Source organism: Salvelinus alpinus, chromosome 27 (genome assembly GCF_045679555.1).
Source record: "Salvelinus alpinus chromosome 27, SLU_Salpinus.1, whole genome shotgun sequence".
Taxonomy (NCBI): Eukaryota; Metazoa; Chordata; class Actinopteri; order Salmoniformes; family Salmonidae; genus Salvelinus; species Salvelinus alpinus.
The window spans coordinates 24,918,899-24,936,906 of NC_092112.1; the positions used below are offsets into that span (position 1 = coordinate 24,918,899).

Sequence of the window (18,008 nt, forward strand, 5' to 3'; positions counted from 1 at the left end):
GTTTTCTCCCATCACAGCCATTCAACTTTGTAACTGTTTTAAAGTCACCATTGGCCTCATGATGAAGAGTGGTTGTAGTGACTGGGTGTATTGATACTGTCACGGGTTACTAGGAGTGGAAGGTAGGAGTCAGGCACAGAGAGCAGAGGGTTCAATGATTTGTATAATTTAATTCTCCGGAAAAAACGATCACGCCAAACACAGGGCGCATACACACTGACCAACCCAGAACACAGGGCGCATACACACTGACCAACCCAGAACACAGGGCGCATACACACTGACCAACCCAGAACACAGGGCGCATACACACTGACCAACCCAGAACACAGGGCGCATACACACTGACCAACCCAGAACACAGGGCGCATACACACTGACCAACCCAGAACACAGAGAACATACACACTGACCAACCCAGAACACAGGGCGCATACACACTGACCAACCCAGAACACAGGGCGCATACACACTGACCAACCCAGAACACAGAGAACATACACACTGACCAACCCAGAACACAGGGCGCATACACACTGACCAACCCAGAACACAGGGCGCATACACACTGACCAACCCAGAACACAGAGAACATACACACTGACCAACCCAGAACACAGGGCGCATACACACTGACCAACCCAGAACACAGGGCGCATACACACTGACCAACCCAGAACACAGGGCGCATACACACTGACCAACCCAGAACACAGAGAACATACACACTGACCAACCCAGAACACAGAGAACATACACACTGACCAACCCAGAACACAGGGCGCATACACACTGACCAACCCAGAACACAGGGCGCATACACACTGACCAACCCAGAACACAGGGCGCATACACACTGACCAACCCAGAACACAGAGAACATACACACTGACCAACCCAGAACACAGGGCGCATACACACTGACCAACCCAGAACACAGGGCGCATACACACTGACCAACCCAGAACACAGAGAACATACACACTGACCAACCCAGAACACAGAGAACATACACACTGACCAACCCAGAACACAGGGCGCATACACACTGACCAACCCAGAACACAGGGCGCATACACACTGACCAACCCAGAACACAGAGAACATACACACTGACCAACCCAGAACACAGGGCGCATACACACTGACCAACCCAGAACACAGGGCGCATACACACTGACCAACCCAGAACACAGAGAACATACACACTGACCAACCCAGAACACAGGGCGCATACACACTGACCAACCCAGAACACAGGGCGCATACACACTGACCAACCCAGAACACAGAGAACATACACACTGACCAACCCAGAACACAGGGCGCATACACACTGACCAACCCAGAACACAGGGCGCATACACACTGACCAACCCAGAACACAGGGCGCATACACACTGACCAACCCAGAACACAGGGCGCATACACACTGACCAACCCAGAACACAGGGCGCATACACACTGACCAACTCAGAACACAGAGAACATACACACTGACCAACCCAGAACACAGGGCGCATACACACTGACCAACCCAGAACACAGAGAACATACACACTGACCAACCCAGAACACAGAGAACATACACACTGACCAACCCAGAACACAGGGCGCATACACACTGACCAACCCAGAACACAGAGAACATACACACTGACCAACCCAGAACACAGAGAACATACACACTGACCAACCCAGAACACAGAGAACATACACAATGACCAACCCAGAACACAGAGAACATACACACTGACCAACCCAGAACACAGAGAACATACACACTGACCAACCCAGAACACAGGGCGCATACACACTGACCAACCCAGAACACAGAGAACATACACACTGACCAACCCAGAACACAGAGAACATACACACTGACCAACCCAGAACACAGAGAACATACACAATGACCAACCCAGAACACAGAGAACATACACACTGACCAACCCAGAACACAGAGAACATACACACTGACCAACCCAGAACACAGAGAACATACACACTGACCAACCCAGAACACAGAGAACATACACACTGACCAACCCAGAACACAGGGCACATACACACTGACCAACCCAGAACACAGAGAACATACACACTGACCAACCCAGAACACAGAGAACATACACACTGACCAACCCAGAACACAGAGAACATACACACTGACCAACCCAGGACACAGAGAACATACACACTGACCAACCCAGAACACAGGGTGCATACACACTGACCAACCCAGAACACAGGGCGCATACACACTGACCAACCCAGAACACAGAGAACATACACACTGACCAACCCAGAACACAGGGCGCATACACACTGACCAACCCAGAACACAGAGAACATACACACTGACCAACCCAGAACACAGAGAACATACACACTGACCAACCCAGAACACAGAGAACATACACACTGACCAACCCAGAACACAGGGCACATACACACTGACCAACCCAGAACACAGAGAACATACACACTGACCAACCCAGAACACAGAGAACATACACACTGACCAACCCAGAACACAGAGAACATACACACTGACCAACCCAGAACACAGAGAACATACACACTGACCAACCCAGAACACAGTGCGCATACACACTGACCAACCCAGAACACAGGGCGCATACACACTGACCAACCCAGAACACAGAGAACATACACACTGACCAACCCAGAACAAAGAGAACATACACACTGACCAACCCAGAACACAGGGCGCATACACATACACATGGTATTTAGGTATTTGGGTTGATGATAAGCTGTCCTTTAAAACACACATTTAAAAACTGACAAAGAAGCTGAGACTTAAGATCGGTTTCCTTCATAGAAATAAATCTTGCCTTACTTTTGAAAACGAGAGGAAGATTGTTCAAGCATCCCTCCTAGTACTGACTATGGTGATATAATCTACATGCACCCAGCAGCCTCTGTTTTAAAACCTTTCGATTCAGTCTATCACTGGAGGCAATTTCCGTACACATCATTGCCTTTTATATAGTTCTGTTGGCTGTGAGTCTCTGACTACCAAAAGGGCCCAACATTGCCTATTATTTGTATATAAAGCAGTTCTCCAGAATATCTCATACTACCTCACCTCACTTCTAAATTGGAAATCCAGCCAACATCAGACTCGCTCTCAAGACTGGCTGGTTCTAGAAGTTTCGCAGATCTCCATAGAGTCCCGGAAGATTGCTTTTAGTAATTGTGCCCCTATAGCATGGAATGACCGGCAGGCCACTTTGATGCTTGACTCGCTGGTCTCGAATGGTCAGTTCGGCACTTTGACGAGGAATGTGCTGAAGGAGAACTGCACTTGTTTTGATTGATGTGTAATTGTACATTTTTACTGTTGTATTGAGATGGATGATGTTGGTTTATTGTTCCCAGGGCCCTTGTAAATGAGACTCTGGCCTCAATGGGTTTCCCCTGGTTAATAAAGGTCAAATACTAAATGTTAATCAAAGCCACCCTGCACACCTTTTCCTAACAATCTTACAACAGATGACCTTCAGATAAAATTTTGCCATTTCACACAAAGAAAGCACCATTGACATTTGTTGATGAGAGGTTTGCATGTTGTTGCTTTTTTAACATTTGATAGGATTCTCCTAGCACTCTGATACTTCCTTAGCATTAAGCGTTTTCTTGTGCAATACACATCCTGGAGAGTGAAAGAACCAGAGTGATTCACCAACTACCAACAACTGCCAATTCAAGCCATCAGTGGTGCAAGTACAAAATTCCAGTTTTATTGCAGAAACCAAAACAGCGCTGTATATGGTGATAGCTAGATACACCCCTAATATTCAAGGGTATAATTTGAAGGAACAACCCTTGACAGTCTGACCCCATTTTGATTGATGTTCTACAGCTGACTGTGTGTCTGTGTGTTTATCTCTGGAGTCTGTTGGGTGACTAACTCCTCTCCGTCTACCGCTCTCTTTCCTTCCCTCCCTCCATCCAGAGTCGAGCAGTAAGAGCGTTAAGACTGTAGCAGACCAGGAGGAAGACGAGGGGACGCAGTGGAGCTGCACGGCCTGCACCTTCCTCAACCACCCCGCCCTCAACCGCTGTGAACAGTGCGAGTTCCCACGGCACTTCTGAGCCACAAAGACGCCAACAATACCAACAGCCCGCTTCACTTTTCAATGCGAATCAAAGAAACTACATTAGAAAATACTGTTTTTTTCTTTCTTTTTCTAGTGGTAAGAAAATGAATGGACAGGGGTTTGTAGTTTTTTCCATTTTGGGACTGTTTCTTTCCCCCCTCCTCCAAGGTTTGTAGAATGCTATCCACTGAAGGCTTGACTGGATAGTGTTTACAGGTTGTGTTACTTTACTAAGCCAGCAGAGTTGGATGATACCTCACCTTGGAGTCTCTGCATGCGTGGGTTCACCCCCCTCTCCCTCCTCCTACTCAACGCTCGGCAGGCGACTTTACCCCTGGGGATGCCTCGCTGCTTCCATATACAGTATTAACAAGTTGTCCTGCAGTGTGTTGGCACACACAAACACGTAAGCCAACATGGGTGCCAACGTGCATTTGCTGATTATTTTTTTCTTCTGTGATGGCCTAATCAGGAATGGGAACTTTGGTCAGCCGTCACCTCACACCTGAAGGGAAAACTAACAGACTACTTGTTGACAATTTGTTTGGTTGCTGTTTCTAGAGGATGACAGGGGGAAACTTACTGCCACCAAAACTTTTCTCTCGTCTTCTGTAATGTCCCTTATCAATCTGCGTCTCTTCAATCGAGAGTAAAAAGAACGGAAACTCAATTGCATGCTTTATGTGTACAGTACATGGAGGGAGGAAATACCCTTATGCTTTTTACTGTACATCATTTTTGAATGTGCCTTAAATGCCTTCTTTCTCACTATGAATCACTTGTATTTCCTGTAAGTATAGCTTTATAGACTTGATTTACTTTGTTTTGTCTTGTTTTGTTTCCATTTTCTTTCAAACCAATAAGCACGGTGTCCCTTTTAAGCTTTTTACTTGATTTCTGTGAGAATTGAAGCATTGTGGAAAAAAGAGGAGCAGTTGAATGAAAACTATGCAGTCATGAAGCTTCTTCCGCGCAGTCTGTCGTTCATCGCTTGTGTATATGCTGAATTTCCTGTGTACGATCTGCAGATGCAGCAAAGTCAAAAGAAAGATGGAGGAGTTTTTTTTAGGATGCAAGAGCTCTTGGACAGGTGAAAAAAGCTCATTAGCAGAATGACAAACTGCCATCTTATCTGACAACTGGAATGTAGGTTTAATATTTGGGGACTTTTACACCTCAGTGCCAAGAGACGCATGAATTTTACAGTTCATCCTAAAACTTGCATCAGAATAGAAGCTTTCGAGGGTGGATGAAAGAAAGACGGACTTTGGTAATTGTATTAAGGTGTTAAGGCCCATGTACAGCTTGGTGGAAGGCGACTGTTTCCTGAGGGCTTTCAGAATCAAAATATTTTGCTATGCAGTATAAATTGGGTAAGTGTTCCAAATGAATATGTTTTAAAGTATTCCTCTTTCAAATCAGCAGATATTTATGTAGGTATGTGCTTTACCGTATCTCCCCCTGGCCAGAAGTTTAGAATATCTCCTCTAATAAAAGACAATAAGGACAGTGCCATTGTTATATCTCCAATAAAGTGAGACAAAATAGTGTCTGTCCTCATTGTATAATCATGTTTTTATTTGGTTTAATTTGTCCTGTGAAGCTTTTTTTTCATGAGGATAGTTTAAAAGTTTACCATTGTAATGATTTTACCTTAATTGTGGAATAGGTTATTATTGTTTGTTTTTCACATTGTGAAATGCTGCCACACATTACTGCCTTAGAAGGGCATTTGTATTGATAATCTATGCAGTCACAAATTAAGATGTCTTTTTTTTTTTTTACCAAAGCTTAGTATTGTCAAAAACTGATTAGGTAGAAGCCAAATTCTTAGTTGTCTCTTAAGCACTTATAAAAAAAAAAATCTGTAAAAACCCCAAAGAAACAAATTGTTCAGCTTTATCTGCAGCTCGGTGTGAAGTCGGTTAAATGTTTTATTCATAAAAAAATACTAATTTGGATAACTAAAGTGTTTTTTGATTTTAGCTGGGAAAACTGTCTTTGTAACAGATAAGTTATTTGTAAAAATAAATACAAATCTATTCTGAAATTCTGGATTTCTTACTAGATATTCCACATTTTGATTCCATTCCATTGGTTGTTGGCTTGCAGTGATGTGATGACGATTGTCACATCTCCTCACTCCAGTAGATGGTAGTAGAGACCTAAAATAGTTGGTATGATAAAGTTCAGGAAGCTTGGCAGTGTAAATTGGTAAATGAGACAGATCATCAGACAATTTTCAAGGACTTATGTTTAATATGGACAACAAACAAATGACAAGGACAGTATTATTCTGCATACCGTACAGGCTAACACCCATTTTGTCGAATAGCTTCCCTCAGTTTGAGGCTACATGTTAAAACAACACATGCTGCTTTGATAATCTTTAAGTCAATGCTAGATTCAAAATGAACTAGCATCATTCAGGAGATGGTAGTGCATTGCACTTGACTTATACATACATAGGAAATTCAGAACAGACTGCTACATTTTCAAGGTTGTCTAGTCTGCTGAGGAAGAACTACTGTGTTTAATGCTTACAGAGAAAGGTCTTGCATGTTAGAAGGGAACGTGGCTGGTTCTGAACCTCTGGATCAGAGGAACCAGCTCTGACTTGTTGAGGGTGTGTGGGTACAGACTCATCACATAGTCTACCGTGCTGGGGGGGAAGAGGGTGCTGAGCTGGTTCTTCACACTCTTCCTCTGCTCACTCTCTGGAGCTTTACCTTCATTGGACCTGGTCATCTCCACTCTCTCACCAGAGAGGCCCTGTCCCAGGCTGTGTTCTGGGAGGCTATGACTCTGCCTTTGTGGGGGAGGACTCTGAAAGTACTGCTGCTCTGTGAAATGGATGGGGTTACTGTGAACAACATAGGAGCTCTTTCTTAGCTGTGGCTGGAGATGCTGGTGGCCGTACATGCACTGACTGCACTCACAGCTCTGTGAGTGGTCACAGCCACACTGTAGCAGTCTTTGGGGGGCATAGTGGACTCCCGAGGAAGGCCCACCCAGGCTGAGCCTCTGTGTGTTGCTGCAGTGACTGTGGCTGCTGTAAGTGCTGGAGGGGTAGACGTCCCCACTGCCCTGGCTGCAGCCGGCCACCCCGCTGCTGTATGTGTAAGACACCCCGGGCCCCTTGGTGTTGTTTGTCTGGTCCTGAACATATAGTCTGGACAGGGAGGCCTCCATGGAGCCAAAGGCCTCGTCAGTGTCTGGGCTGGGGCAGAAGTGGTGGCTGGACTTGTGGTGGAGAGCTGGGCTGCCTGTTTCTCTCTGGCCGGTGAACTGATCACTTGGTGAAGCCCTGTGGGAATGGGAATGTTCATTTTTTCTAAGGTGAGGCGGTGTGGAAGGATATCTGTGTAGATGATTAGTAGTGTGATCCGGCTCATAAAGGGATGTGTAGATATGGGCCTCCTGGCCGAGGCCTGAGGGGAGAAATGACCACTCCCTGTCTGTCAGAGCAGGAGGTTTGCTCTTGGCTCTAAGCTCATCTGCTACAGACAGCTGCGATTGGTTGGAGCGCTCTGGGTGGTAGAACTTGCACTTCACTCCATAAGTACACTTCTTCCCTGGAAAGAAACATATAAGGAATATTTATGGGCTTTCAAAAACATGGCTCACATATATAACCCTGTAACTCTTTAAAGAGACTGTCAACTAGGATGTGTGTCTGTCTGAGTGCACTCACTGTAAAGCCCTCTTCCCCCCTTCTTTAGTACTGTAAACACACTTAGCAAAGCAAACAAAATATGTCTAGTCTCCAGCCTGTTTTTGTTCCACTAGGTACACGGCAGAGTGCTATGAGGGTCCGTTGTACTCCTCTGACAGGAATAATCCCAGGCCTGCCGTTAGCTCTATTATCCTGGGTGTTGATAATAAGGTATTTTGTTTGTGAGTGGCGCTGTGGCCTTGGAGTGGTGCTGCTCTCTCATTGCCAACAGCCGACTGACAGGCAGCCAAATGAAATCACAACTGACCCAACTACTAGTCACAAACTACAAATCAAATCCAGCTCAGCTGGCTCACATTGGATGAGTTACAGTCAAAACCCCCAGGTGAATGAGGTAGGAAACTGAAAATAAAAGTGTGTATTGTAAAATATCTACCAACCATACGGGCAACGCTCCTTCTTGTTTTCTGGGGTCCACTGCTTTATTCTCAGAAAGTTGTCAATTGTTGGGCCATTCCTTCCCAGAGGATCATCAGGAGGCATGAACCTTGAGTATAAAGTCATATGAATATGATGTAAACATGAACCTTGAGTATAAAGTCATATGAATATGATGTAAACATGAACCTTGAATATAAAGTCATATGAATAGGATGTAAACATGATGCCCAAAACTCTTGAAGTCATGTCTTCATTACAGATGTATTACAAGTATATAAGCAGGAGGGATTTTGTAGGTGGTGGAACAGGTGGTATACCATCTCTCATTTGCTCATATATCCTCCTTATAGGCCCTGCATCAGATGCCCTCTTAGATGCTGTAAGTCTTAGTGTTGGGACTTACTTGTCATTGGCGAAGCTGTACATCAACAGCCTTTCCTCTATAAACGTCTTCCACTCTGGCTTCTCTATCTGCAGATCTCTGTAGTTGTCATTGGACACAACGATGCCATCGGACTCGTAGGCTAGTTTGATGATGTAGCGGTCGTCGTAACACACCACTCTCTTCCCGTTGACGCAGCGTGACGGGGTGTACACCAGGATCTTTCTCTTCTCCAGCTCATGGAGGATGTGCTGATCTGCAGGGTCACGTGACGAGAGGTTAGAGTTCCATAGACTTGATGGATTGTATCATATCAATCATTAAAAAGACAAGAAAGTAGTGCACAGCATACAGGGTGTAAACAACAATTCTCAGTTATAAAAGGCCATCAATACTGTATGGTGTAGGAGCTCAGTGTGTTGGTGACCTGTGGCTCCACAGTGCCATCTAGCCCTGGTCAGATAGTATAACAGGTGTGTCCTACCTGTCATGGGGGCCTCAGGACGGGGTTGCTCCTTTCTCCACAGAGGCACGAACACTGTGATGTCACGGATACCTCTCTCCAAAAACCACCTGACTGCCAGCAACAGCCCCCGGCACGAAAACACCTGCTTGTTGCCATGGCTGCAAAGACAGGAGCCACAGTAAACATTAGCTTCCCTTTTTCAGTTCTAAAACGACTGCCACGTCTCTTCTTCCTTTTCAGGAAGCCAGCTAGCTGTGTGACTCACCTACTCCAATTCATGTGAACTCTTTTGCATAGCCCCAGCAAAGAGACAGTTGTGTGTCCGGGCAGCCGAGCGGAAATGGAGGAAAACTCGCCTCCCTGCGGACCTGGCATCCTTTCACTCCCTCCTCTCTACATTTTCCTCTTCTGTCTCTGCTGCTAAAGCCACTTTCTACCACTCTAAATTCCAAGCATCTGCCTCTAACCCTAGGAAGCTCTTTGCCACCTTCTCCTCCCTCCTGAATCCTCCTCCCCCTCCTCCCCCCTCCTCCCTCTCTGCAGATGACTTCGTCAACCATTTTGAAAAGAAGGTCGACGACATCCGATCCTCGTTTGCTAAGTCAAACGACACCGCTGGTTCTGCTCACACTGCCCTACCCTGTGCTCTGACCTCTTTCTCCCCTCTCTCTCCAGATGAAATCTCGCGTCTTGTGACGGCCGGCCGCCCAACAACCTGCCCGCTTGACCCTATCCCCTCCTCTCTTCTCCAGACCATTTCCGGAGACCTTCTCCCTTACCTCACCTCGCTCATCAACTCATCCTTGACCGCTGGCTACGTCCCTTCCGTCTTCAAGAGAGCGAGAGTTGCACCCCTGCTGAAAAAACCTACACTCGATCCCTCCGATGTCAACAACTACAGACCAGTATCCCTTCTTTCTTTTCTCTCCAAAACTCTCGAACGTGCCGTCCTTGGCCAGCTCTCCCGCTATCTCTCTCAGAATGACCTTCTTGATCCAAATCAGTCAGGTTTCAAGACTAGTCATTCAACTGAGACTGCTCTTCTCTGTATCACGGAGGCGCTCCGCACTGCTAAAGCTAACTCTCTCTCCTCTGCTCTCATCCTCCTAGACCTATCGGCTGCCTTCGATACTGTGAACCATCAGATCCTCCTCTCCACCCTCTCCGAGTTGGGCATCTCCGGCGCGGCCCACGCTTGGATTGCGTCCTACCTGACAGGTCGCTCCTACCAGGTGGCGTGGCGAGAATCTGTCTCCTCACCACGTGCTCTCACCACTGGTGTCCCCCAGGGCTCTGTTCTAGGCCCTCTCCTATTCTCGCTATACACCAAGTCACTTGGCTCTGTCATAACCTCACATGGTCTCTCCTATCATTGCTATGCAGACGACACACAATTAATCTTCTCCTTTCCCCCTTCTGATGACCAGGTGGCGAATCGCATCTCTGCATGTCTGGCAGACATATCAGTGTGGATGACGGACCACCACCTCAAGCTGAACCTCGGCAAGACGGAGCTGCTCTTCCTCCCGGGGAAGGACTGCCCGTTCCATGATCTCGCCATCACGGTTGACAACTCCATTGTGTCCTCCTCCCAGAGCGCTAAGAACCTTGGCGTGATCCTGGACAACACCCTGTCGTTCTCAACTAACATCAAGGCGGTGGCCCGTTCCTGTAGGTTCATGCTCTACAACATCCGCAGAGTACGACCCTGCCTCACACAGGAAGCGGCGCAGGTCCTAATCCAGGCACTTGTCATCTCCCGTCTGGATTACTGCAACTCGCTGTTGGCTGGGCTCCCTGCCTGTGCCATTAAACCCCTACAACTCATCCAGAACGCCGCAGCCCGTCTGGTGTTCAACCTTCCCAAGTTCTCTCACGTCACCCCGCTCCTCCGCTCTCTCCACTGGCTTCCAGTTGAAGCTCGCATCCGCTACAAGACCATGGTGCTTGCCTACGGAGCTGTGAGGGGAACGGCACCTCAGTACCTTCAGGCTCTGATCAGGCCCTACACCCAAACAAGGGCACTGCGTTCATCCACCTCTGGCCTGCTCGCCTCCCTACCACTGAGGAAGTACAGTTCCCGCTCAGCCCAGTCAAAACTGTTCGCTGCTCTGGCACCCCAATGGTGGAACAAACTCCCTCACGACGCCAGGACAGCGGAGTCAATCACCACCTTCCGGAGACACCTGAAACCCCACCTCTTCAAGGAATACCTAGGATAGGATAAAGTAATCCTTCTGACCACCCCCCCCCCCTTAAAAGATTTAGATGCACTATTGTAAAGTGGTTGTTCCACTGGATGTCATAAGGTGAATGCACCAATTTGTAAGTCGCTCTGGATAAGAGCGTCTGCTAAATGACTTAAATGTAATGTAAATGTCCTTTAATCCCAGAAACAAGTCTAAAGTGAAAACTATCTCCCCAATGACCAAAAACTGGAATAACAGAAAGTCTTGGAGAAGATATCATGTTACACTTTTGTAACCTTGTATCACATGTGAGCTGCAGCATCCTAATAGTGGTGCGATGTCTCCAGCAATACTTTACACAGGCCTAAGACCTATGGTGCTATAAGGCCTCCCAGACCCTGACTGACAGCAGATCACAGGGAGTGGATCATTTGCCTATACATACAGCACTATATATAGCGTGGGGTTTCCCTGCACTCAACCATCAGGAAGTGGTAGGCAACTTTGCATAACAGGACACCAAAGATAAGACATTGTTGCCTTATAAAGCCACGGGGCAGGGCACCGAACCCAACAACAATAGCACAGGTTATAGAAAATACACAATGATTAGTAGAAATATGTACTTTGCTTAGAAAGTTTAGGTAGTGTTTGGAGTTAAAGCTTTAGGGCCAGAGACCTTTAGGAACAAGGAAACTCAGGACTTGAGTAATCAAAGGCTGCTTTGTAAGCAAACTGTCACTGAGATTTATGTCCGAGTTAATTTGAGTAAGAGGAGTGAGTTTGCCTGAGAAGTAGAATCCTTCAAAGTTCAGCCCCCCCCCCCCCCACAGCTTTAGTTTGAGACACGTGATCTGTGTTGGACAAAATAACATCTGATTTATGAGAAGTGAACTTCTCGTTTTGTTCCTCTCAGTTTCGGGCTGTAGTGTCAACACCTCCCTCTATCACCTGTTGATTATTTCAAAGTATTTGTAGCATGTGCTTTTCACTATTGTTATAACATATCTGACAATACAGGTGCTATGGGTGACCAGATAAATCGCTATGTGGTGTTATGTTTTCATTAGTACATACATTAGCTTAATTAGTGCCAGCATTTTATTTAATACTCTGTCTTTATCTATTTAATGCTAAAATTCCTATAGTCCAAAATGAAGTAGTACTCTCACCTCATGGCCACATTGCTTCCATCAATTACCACCGGTCTGAATCCCAAAGTGGGATCCCTGTCAGTAGCTGAGCTGGGCCGTAGGGACTGGCTGGGCTGGGGAGAGCTGCAGCCTCGAGGGACCAGCTGTGGGCTGGAGTGGGCTGAGCGACTGGCTGGTATGGATGGGGTGGTGGTGGTTGTTGTAGTGGTGATTTGGCAGGTCTTGATCAGCTCCTCCAGTATTTCGTTGGTCTGGGCGTCATGACGCAGGCTCTCTAGCACACGCACAATGTCACTATGGGAGTAGCCCAGCTTGAGGAAGCGCTCCACTTTTCCATGCTGCTGGTCCATGCTGCTGGTCCTCAGCTCAGTGTGGCACACTGGCTCAGGTATGTCAGTGTCTAGTAGTAGTGTCCTTCCAGGCTCTTGTCAGGACTCTGTCTGTTGGGGAATCCTCCTCGTCTTCCTTTTCTATCACTTCATCACGGTTTCCACAACAACAGCATCAGTTTTGGAAGATCTGACAGGTGCAGGAAGGCCAGGGGAGGGTGGGGGCTGGGTGAGGTGAGGCAGCCTCAACTCTGTAAACACATGAAGAAGCATGGTGGAGGTCACGGGGCTTTCAGACACTTTCAATGTGGTTAGGTGCACACTGCACAGGGATAGAATCGGCTGCTCGCGCCGCCACAGTCTCATGACTGCACGCAGACGCTCACGTCATACTGGTCCAGAAAGCCCCTATATGCTCAGGTGAACTTAAATAAAGTGTTTGATACAACTGGCGTCCGTTGTCATAACAAATATAGACCACCGGAATTAATGAGGATATTCCTCTCTTTCAACCAAAACAGAAATGTTTTAGGATATTTGTTTTGCAAATACTTTACACCAGTCCAGTCAGACACATCCTCCATTTAGTGGTCTGGAAAACCCCAATAATTATTTTACAAAGTGACTCTACTAATGACTGAGTATAAAAGGTAGAAAAGTGACATGCTGTGCATACCTTCACCACACCCTTTACCTTCTATTCTGGGTAGGCCTATGGAATCTAAGAATAGCAACATATTTAGAAAGTGTTAAAAGCTTCAGGTATGTATTTTTCACCAATCGTGGACTATCATGGTGACAGTGTTACATGCAGTGTTACATGCACACACACACACACACGTGTATGCCCCATATGTTCTTTAGGAGCACCCTTTCATCCCGACCGCATTCAAATTTGAAAGGCACTGGTGTTTTCAAGATCAAATCTAATTTTATTTGTCACATGCGCTGAATACAACAGGTGACAACCTTAGACAGAGTAGACCCAACAGACCTGACAGGAGTTTGATAAGAGACGTGTTTAATGTTTATTGATACATCATAAAAGCCTCTTGGAGAATAAGGAAGAAAATGTCAGGCTAAGATAAACATTGCTCAGTTTACAAGTAAACTCTAATGGAGAAGCATACCATGCCAGTTAATGCACAACTATATAGGGGTGATAATTCCAAGATAAATATGGGTTACGATACCCCACACCCCCACTCATTTGAACGTGACAAAAGTGAGATTAGGGTTGTTGATCTTATACCTCTGAATAGTTTGAACAATCTACTTCTAACCACATCCTCTCTCACCGCTGCATCTCAAACCAGAACACCCTTTCTGCACAACCTCTACAAGACTAGACACAGTCCTGAATGCAGAGTATGAGGCTTCCCACGCCTGTCTTACAACGGTCACACACTTCGTGTCTCACTGAACACTCGCTGCGAAATGTGTGGTAGTTGAAATGAACACTTGCCAAACTCTCAAGCACACAACATAAAGACAATCCCAGTGAACTATCAAAGAAACCAACACTACCAAAATAAATTATATCAGCTCTAAGAAGTTACAAACATTTACATACAGTAAACCCTTGCAACTGAACAAGATTTGGATATTAGGTGGACTGTGTGCTTATTCTGCTCCCTCTCTCTCTCTCTCTACTTACAGTTCCAGTGAGTGGCAGTTAGAAGGAGCATCAATCAGCCTGCTTGTCTGGTGGAGAACCTGTTGATGTGTGTGAGAGAGCGTCAATCTCATGGAAAGACAGAACCTGTGTGTACTCTTATTAGTCATATGAGGAAGTCTCCAGAGACTTTGCTCAGACCAATGCCAGCAAGGAAGCAAAAGACAAATGCAATCATTTCACTTCCTCATCTGAGCCCAATACAGAGTTTGGGTCAGAATGCAGCTTGTTATAGGTAAGCCCTTAAGAGTTCTTCCCCTCTTTCTCTGATCTTCCTGGTGTGGCATTACAACACAGTGGGACTGCCTGAGACTTGATACTGTACCTACCCAGTTACCCAGCACTGTTCTTACTTTGTACTGTTACATATTGTTCAGTAGTAGGTGAAGTTCTATTGAATATGAGGTTAGTTGTTGAAATATGAGCAGCATGTATTAGATTCATATCGTAAAAGCAGAAGTTTAATAACCCCAACATACACCACAGGTGGCACCTTAATTGGGGAGGATGGGCTCGTGGTAATGGCTGGAGCAGAATAGGTGGAATGATATCAAATTCCATTCGCTTCGTTCCAGCCATTATTATGAGCCGTCCTCCACTCAGCAGCCTCCACTGACGTACACACACTACCACACACATCATTTTGAATCTGAAACAAGATGAATAGCTTTCAGGAACGGTGAAATATAATTCAATTTGCATAACATGCCATGGTGGTATGTCTCTCAAAATAAAGTCTTTAGTTGAAAATCTAGAGCTTGTCTTTCTTGTGATACAGCACACACACAGAGGCTGATACTACTACATATTTCCCTCTGGAATGCCAGACACCATTTCCTCCTGCAATGAACTCACCTGCTCTCTGAATCGTGGCTGCAGCTCAACTGACAGATGAGATTGACAACAGACAGACCCATAATCCCTCCCCCTGAGAGTCAAGTTGCTCTTAAATTAAATGTTTTGGCCATACAGGTTTAGATTCAAGGACATTATATTTATTCAGTACACATAAATATGCAAAAACACCCAGGCTACATATTTGCATGAGATTTAAAACGTATGACAAATATTGAATACATGTATTTGGACAATATAGTATCATGTTACAAAGGAGTTGGGTGAACAACAGATGATGGTCACCCAAGCTACAGTTCAAATATTTTGCATGCATGCATACAGCACAGCATAATGCTCAATGTACAGTAAACCTTATTCGGATGATTAAAATTGCATTGTGACACAATACAATAGGTTAGTTACCTCTCAATGTGGATGCTTGAGGTACTTAATGACAAAACAAGACATTTGATGATTGATATATTTACAGAATATTTTCGTGAATATGTTTAAAAAAAAAAAAAAATGAATTTCTGGTTAGGGTGAGGCATCCTCGTAGGCCATGCATGACAGCGGTTTTCTCAGGAACAGTTTCCACATACAGCAGTTAAACTGGTAGAGATTCCTAGGAAAGTGTCTTAAACATCCTTATCTACCTGCATGTACTGAGAATAAATGGATCAGTTATTTATAATGTATTTTTCGTTATGTGTCGGACCCCAGTAAGACTAGCTGTTGCCATTGGCTTTGGCTAATGGGGATCCTAATAAATCTAATCTAAATCAAATAAGTGGAGGGTTCATTTTACAGAGCAAGTAGATTTGATTTATTTTGATGGATATGCTATTAAGTGAATGAATGAATGACTGCTTTTTAGTGCAGTTCCAAGTGTTTGGTCTTTACAAAGATAAAGATTTAGTACATTATCTAAACATAGGTTTCTGCCTCACAGGTTGATTACTGGTCTATCCTCTTGGTGTACTTTCAATCAGGTACTGTAAATACACAGTGAGTAAGATCTACACCATTGGAGAAAGAAAAAAAACACATTTGTGCTTTCAGTTCCTTTAAAGCTATGTTTTTTCTTCCACACATTGGTGAAATGGAGAAGGAACACAGCAGGTAATCATGACGTGTGACACCATCGACAACAGGCTTCAACATGATCATCACATGACTCATATGGGCGGCTTGAGCACGTTGAGCTGTAGGCGTATGAAAGAGTAATTTAACCTTTATTTAACTAGGCAAGTCAGTTAAGAACAAATTCTTATTTACAAAGACGACCTATAAAAAAGGCAAAAGGCCTCTTGCAGGGACGGGGGCTGGGATAAAAAAATCTAATAAAAAAAATATAGAACAAAACCCACATCACGACAAGAGAGAAACCACATCACTACATAAAGAGAGACCTAAGACAACAACATAGCATGGCAGCAACACATGACAACATAGCATGGTAGCAACACATGACAACACAGCATGGTAGCAACACCACATGACAACAACATGGTAGCAACACAACATGGTAGCAGCACAACATGGTAGCAGCACAAAACATGGTACAAACATTATTGGGCACAGACAACAGCACAAAGTCAAGAAGGTAGAGACAACAATACATCACGCGAAGCAGCAACTGTCAGTAAGTGTCCATGATTGAGTCTTTGAATGAAGAGATGGAAATAAAACTGTCCAGTTTGAGTGTTTTTTGCAGCTCGTTCCAGTCAATAGCTGCAGCAAACTGAAAAGAGGAGCGAACCAGGGATGTGTGTGCTTTGGGGACCTTTAACAAAATGTGACTGGCAGAACGGGTGTTGTATGTGGAGGATGAGGGCTGCAGTAGGTATCTCAGATAGGGGGGAGTGAGGCCTAAAAGGTTTTATTGCGACGGGTTTACAGAGTTGACCAGTTTACAGAGGAGTATAGAGTGCAGTGATGTGTCCTATAAGGAGAATTGGTGACAAATCTGATGGCCGAATGGTAAAGCACATCTAGCCGCTCGAGAGCATCATTACCTGCCGATCTATAAATGATGTCTCCGTAATCTAGTATGGGTAGGATGGTCACGTGAATCAGGGTTAGTTTTGCAGCTGGGGTGAAAGAGGAGCGATTACGATAGAGGAAACCAAGTCTAGATTTAACTTTAGCCTGCAGCTTTGATATGTGCTGAGAGAAGGACAGTGTACCGTCTAGCCATACTCCCAAGTACTTGTATGAGGTGACTACCTCAAGCTCTAAACCCTCAGTGGTAGTAATCACACCGGTGGGGAGAGGGGCATTGTTCTTACCAAACCACATTACCTTTGTTTTGGAGGTGTTCGGAGTAACTTCTTATGGCTGCAGGGGCAGTATTGAGTAGCTTGGATGAAAAGGTGCCCAGAGGTGCCCAGAGTAGACTGCCTGCTCCTCAGTCCCAGTTGCTAATATATGCATATTATTACTAGTATTGGATAGAAAACAATCTGAAGTTTCTAAAACTGTTTGAATGATGTCTGTGAGTATAACAGAACTCATATGCCAGGCAAAAACCTGAGAAATAAATCCAACCAGGAAGTGGGAAATCTGAGGTTTGTAGGTTTTCAACTCATCGCCTATCGAATACACAGTGGGATATGGGTCCGTTTGCACTTCCTACAGCTTCCACTAGATGTCTGTCTTTAGAACCTTGTCTGATGCTTCTACTGTGAAGTGGGGCCGAAGAAGAGGGGATTGAGTAAGGTCTATCA

General features: G+C 45.3%; 2 protein-coding genes across 8 annotated transcripts in view; one reads left to right on the forward strand and one right to left on the reverse strand.

Annotated features, from left to right (window-relative positions):
* LOC139556218 (TGF-beta-activated kinase 1 and MAP3K7-binding protein 2-like) overlaps positions 1–6,180 on the forward strand; it is an 80,461-nt gene extending 74,281 nt beyond the window's left edge. For all 6 annotated transcript variants that reach the window (XM_071369859.1, XM_071369858.1, XM_071369857.1 and 3 more), the window contains one exon: positions 3,986–6,180. In XM_071369859.1, the coding sequence (XP_071225960.1) occupies positions 3,986–4,125 (140 nt within the window). In that variant the 3' untranslated portion in view covers positions 4,126–6,180. The remainder of the gene's footprint in view (positions 1–3,985) is intronic.
* A 189-nt stretch (positions 6,181–6,369) lies between these two features.
* On the reverse strand, positions 6,370–15,323 carry LOC139556219 (endoribonuclease ZC3H12A-like). Of its 2 annotated transcripts, XM_071369863.1 has the most exons (7): positions 15,298–15,323; positions 14,425–14,483; positions 12,457–13,018; positions 9,114–9,253; positions 8,651–8,885; positions 8,247–8,353; positions 6,370–7,705 (listed from the first exon to the last, which is right to left on the reverse strand). In XM_071369863.1, the coding sequence occupies exons 3-7, from the start codon at positions 12,786–12,788 to the stop codon at positions 6,693–6,695; spliced, it is 1,827 nt and encodes a 608-aa protein (XP_071225964.1). In that variant the 5' UTR covers positions 12,789–13,018; positions 14,425–14,483; positions 15,298–15,323; the 3' UTR covers positions 6,370–6,692. The 2 variants fall into 2 exon arrangements, with proteins under 2 accessions (XP_071225964.1, XP_071225965.1); XM_071369864.1 differs by lacking the exons at positions 12,457–13,018; positions 14,425–14,483; positions 15,298–15,323 and adding an exon at positions 9,361–9,583.
* Positions 15,324–18,008: the final 2,685 nt, after the last annotated feature.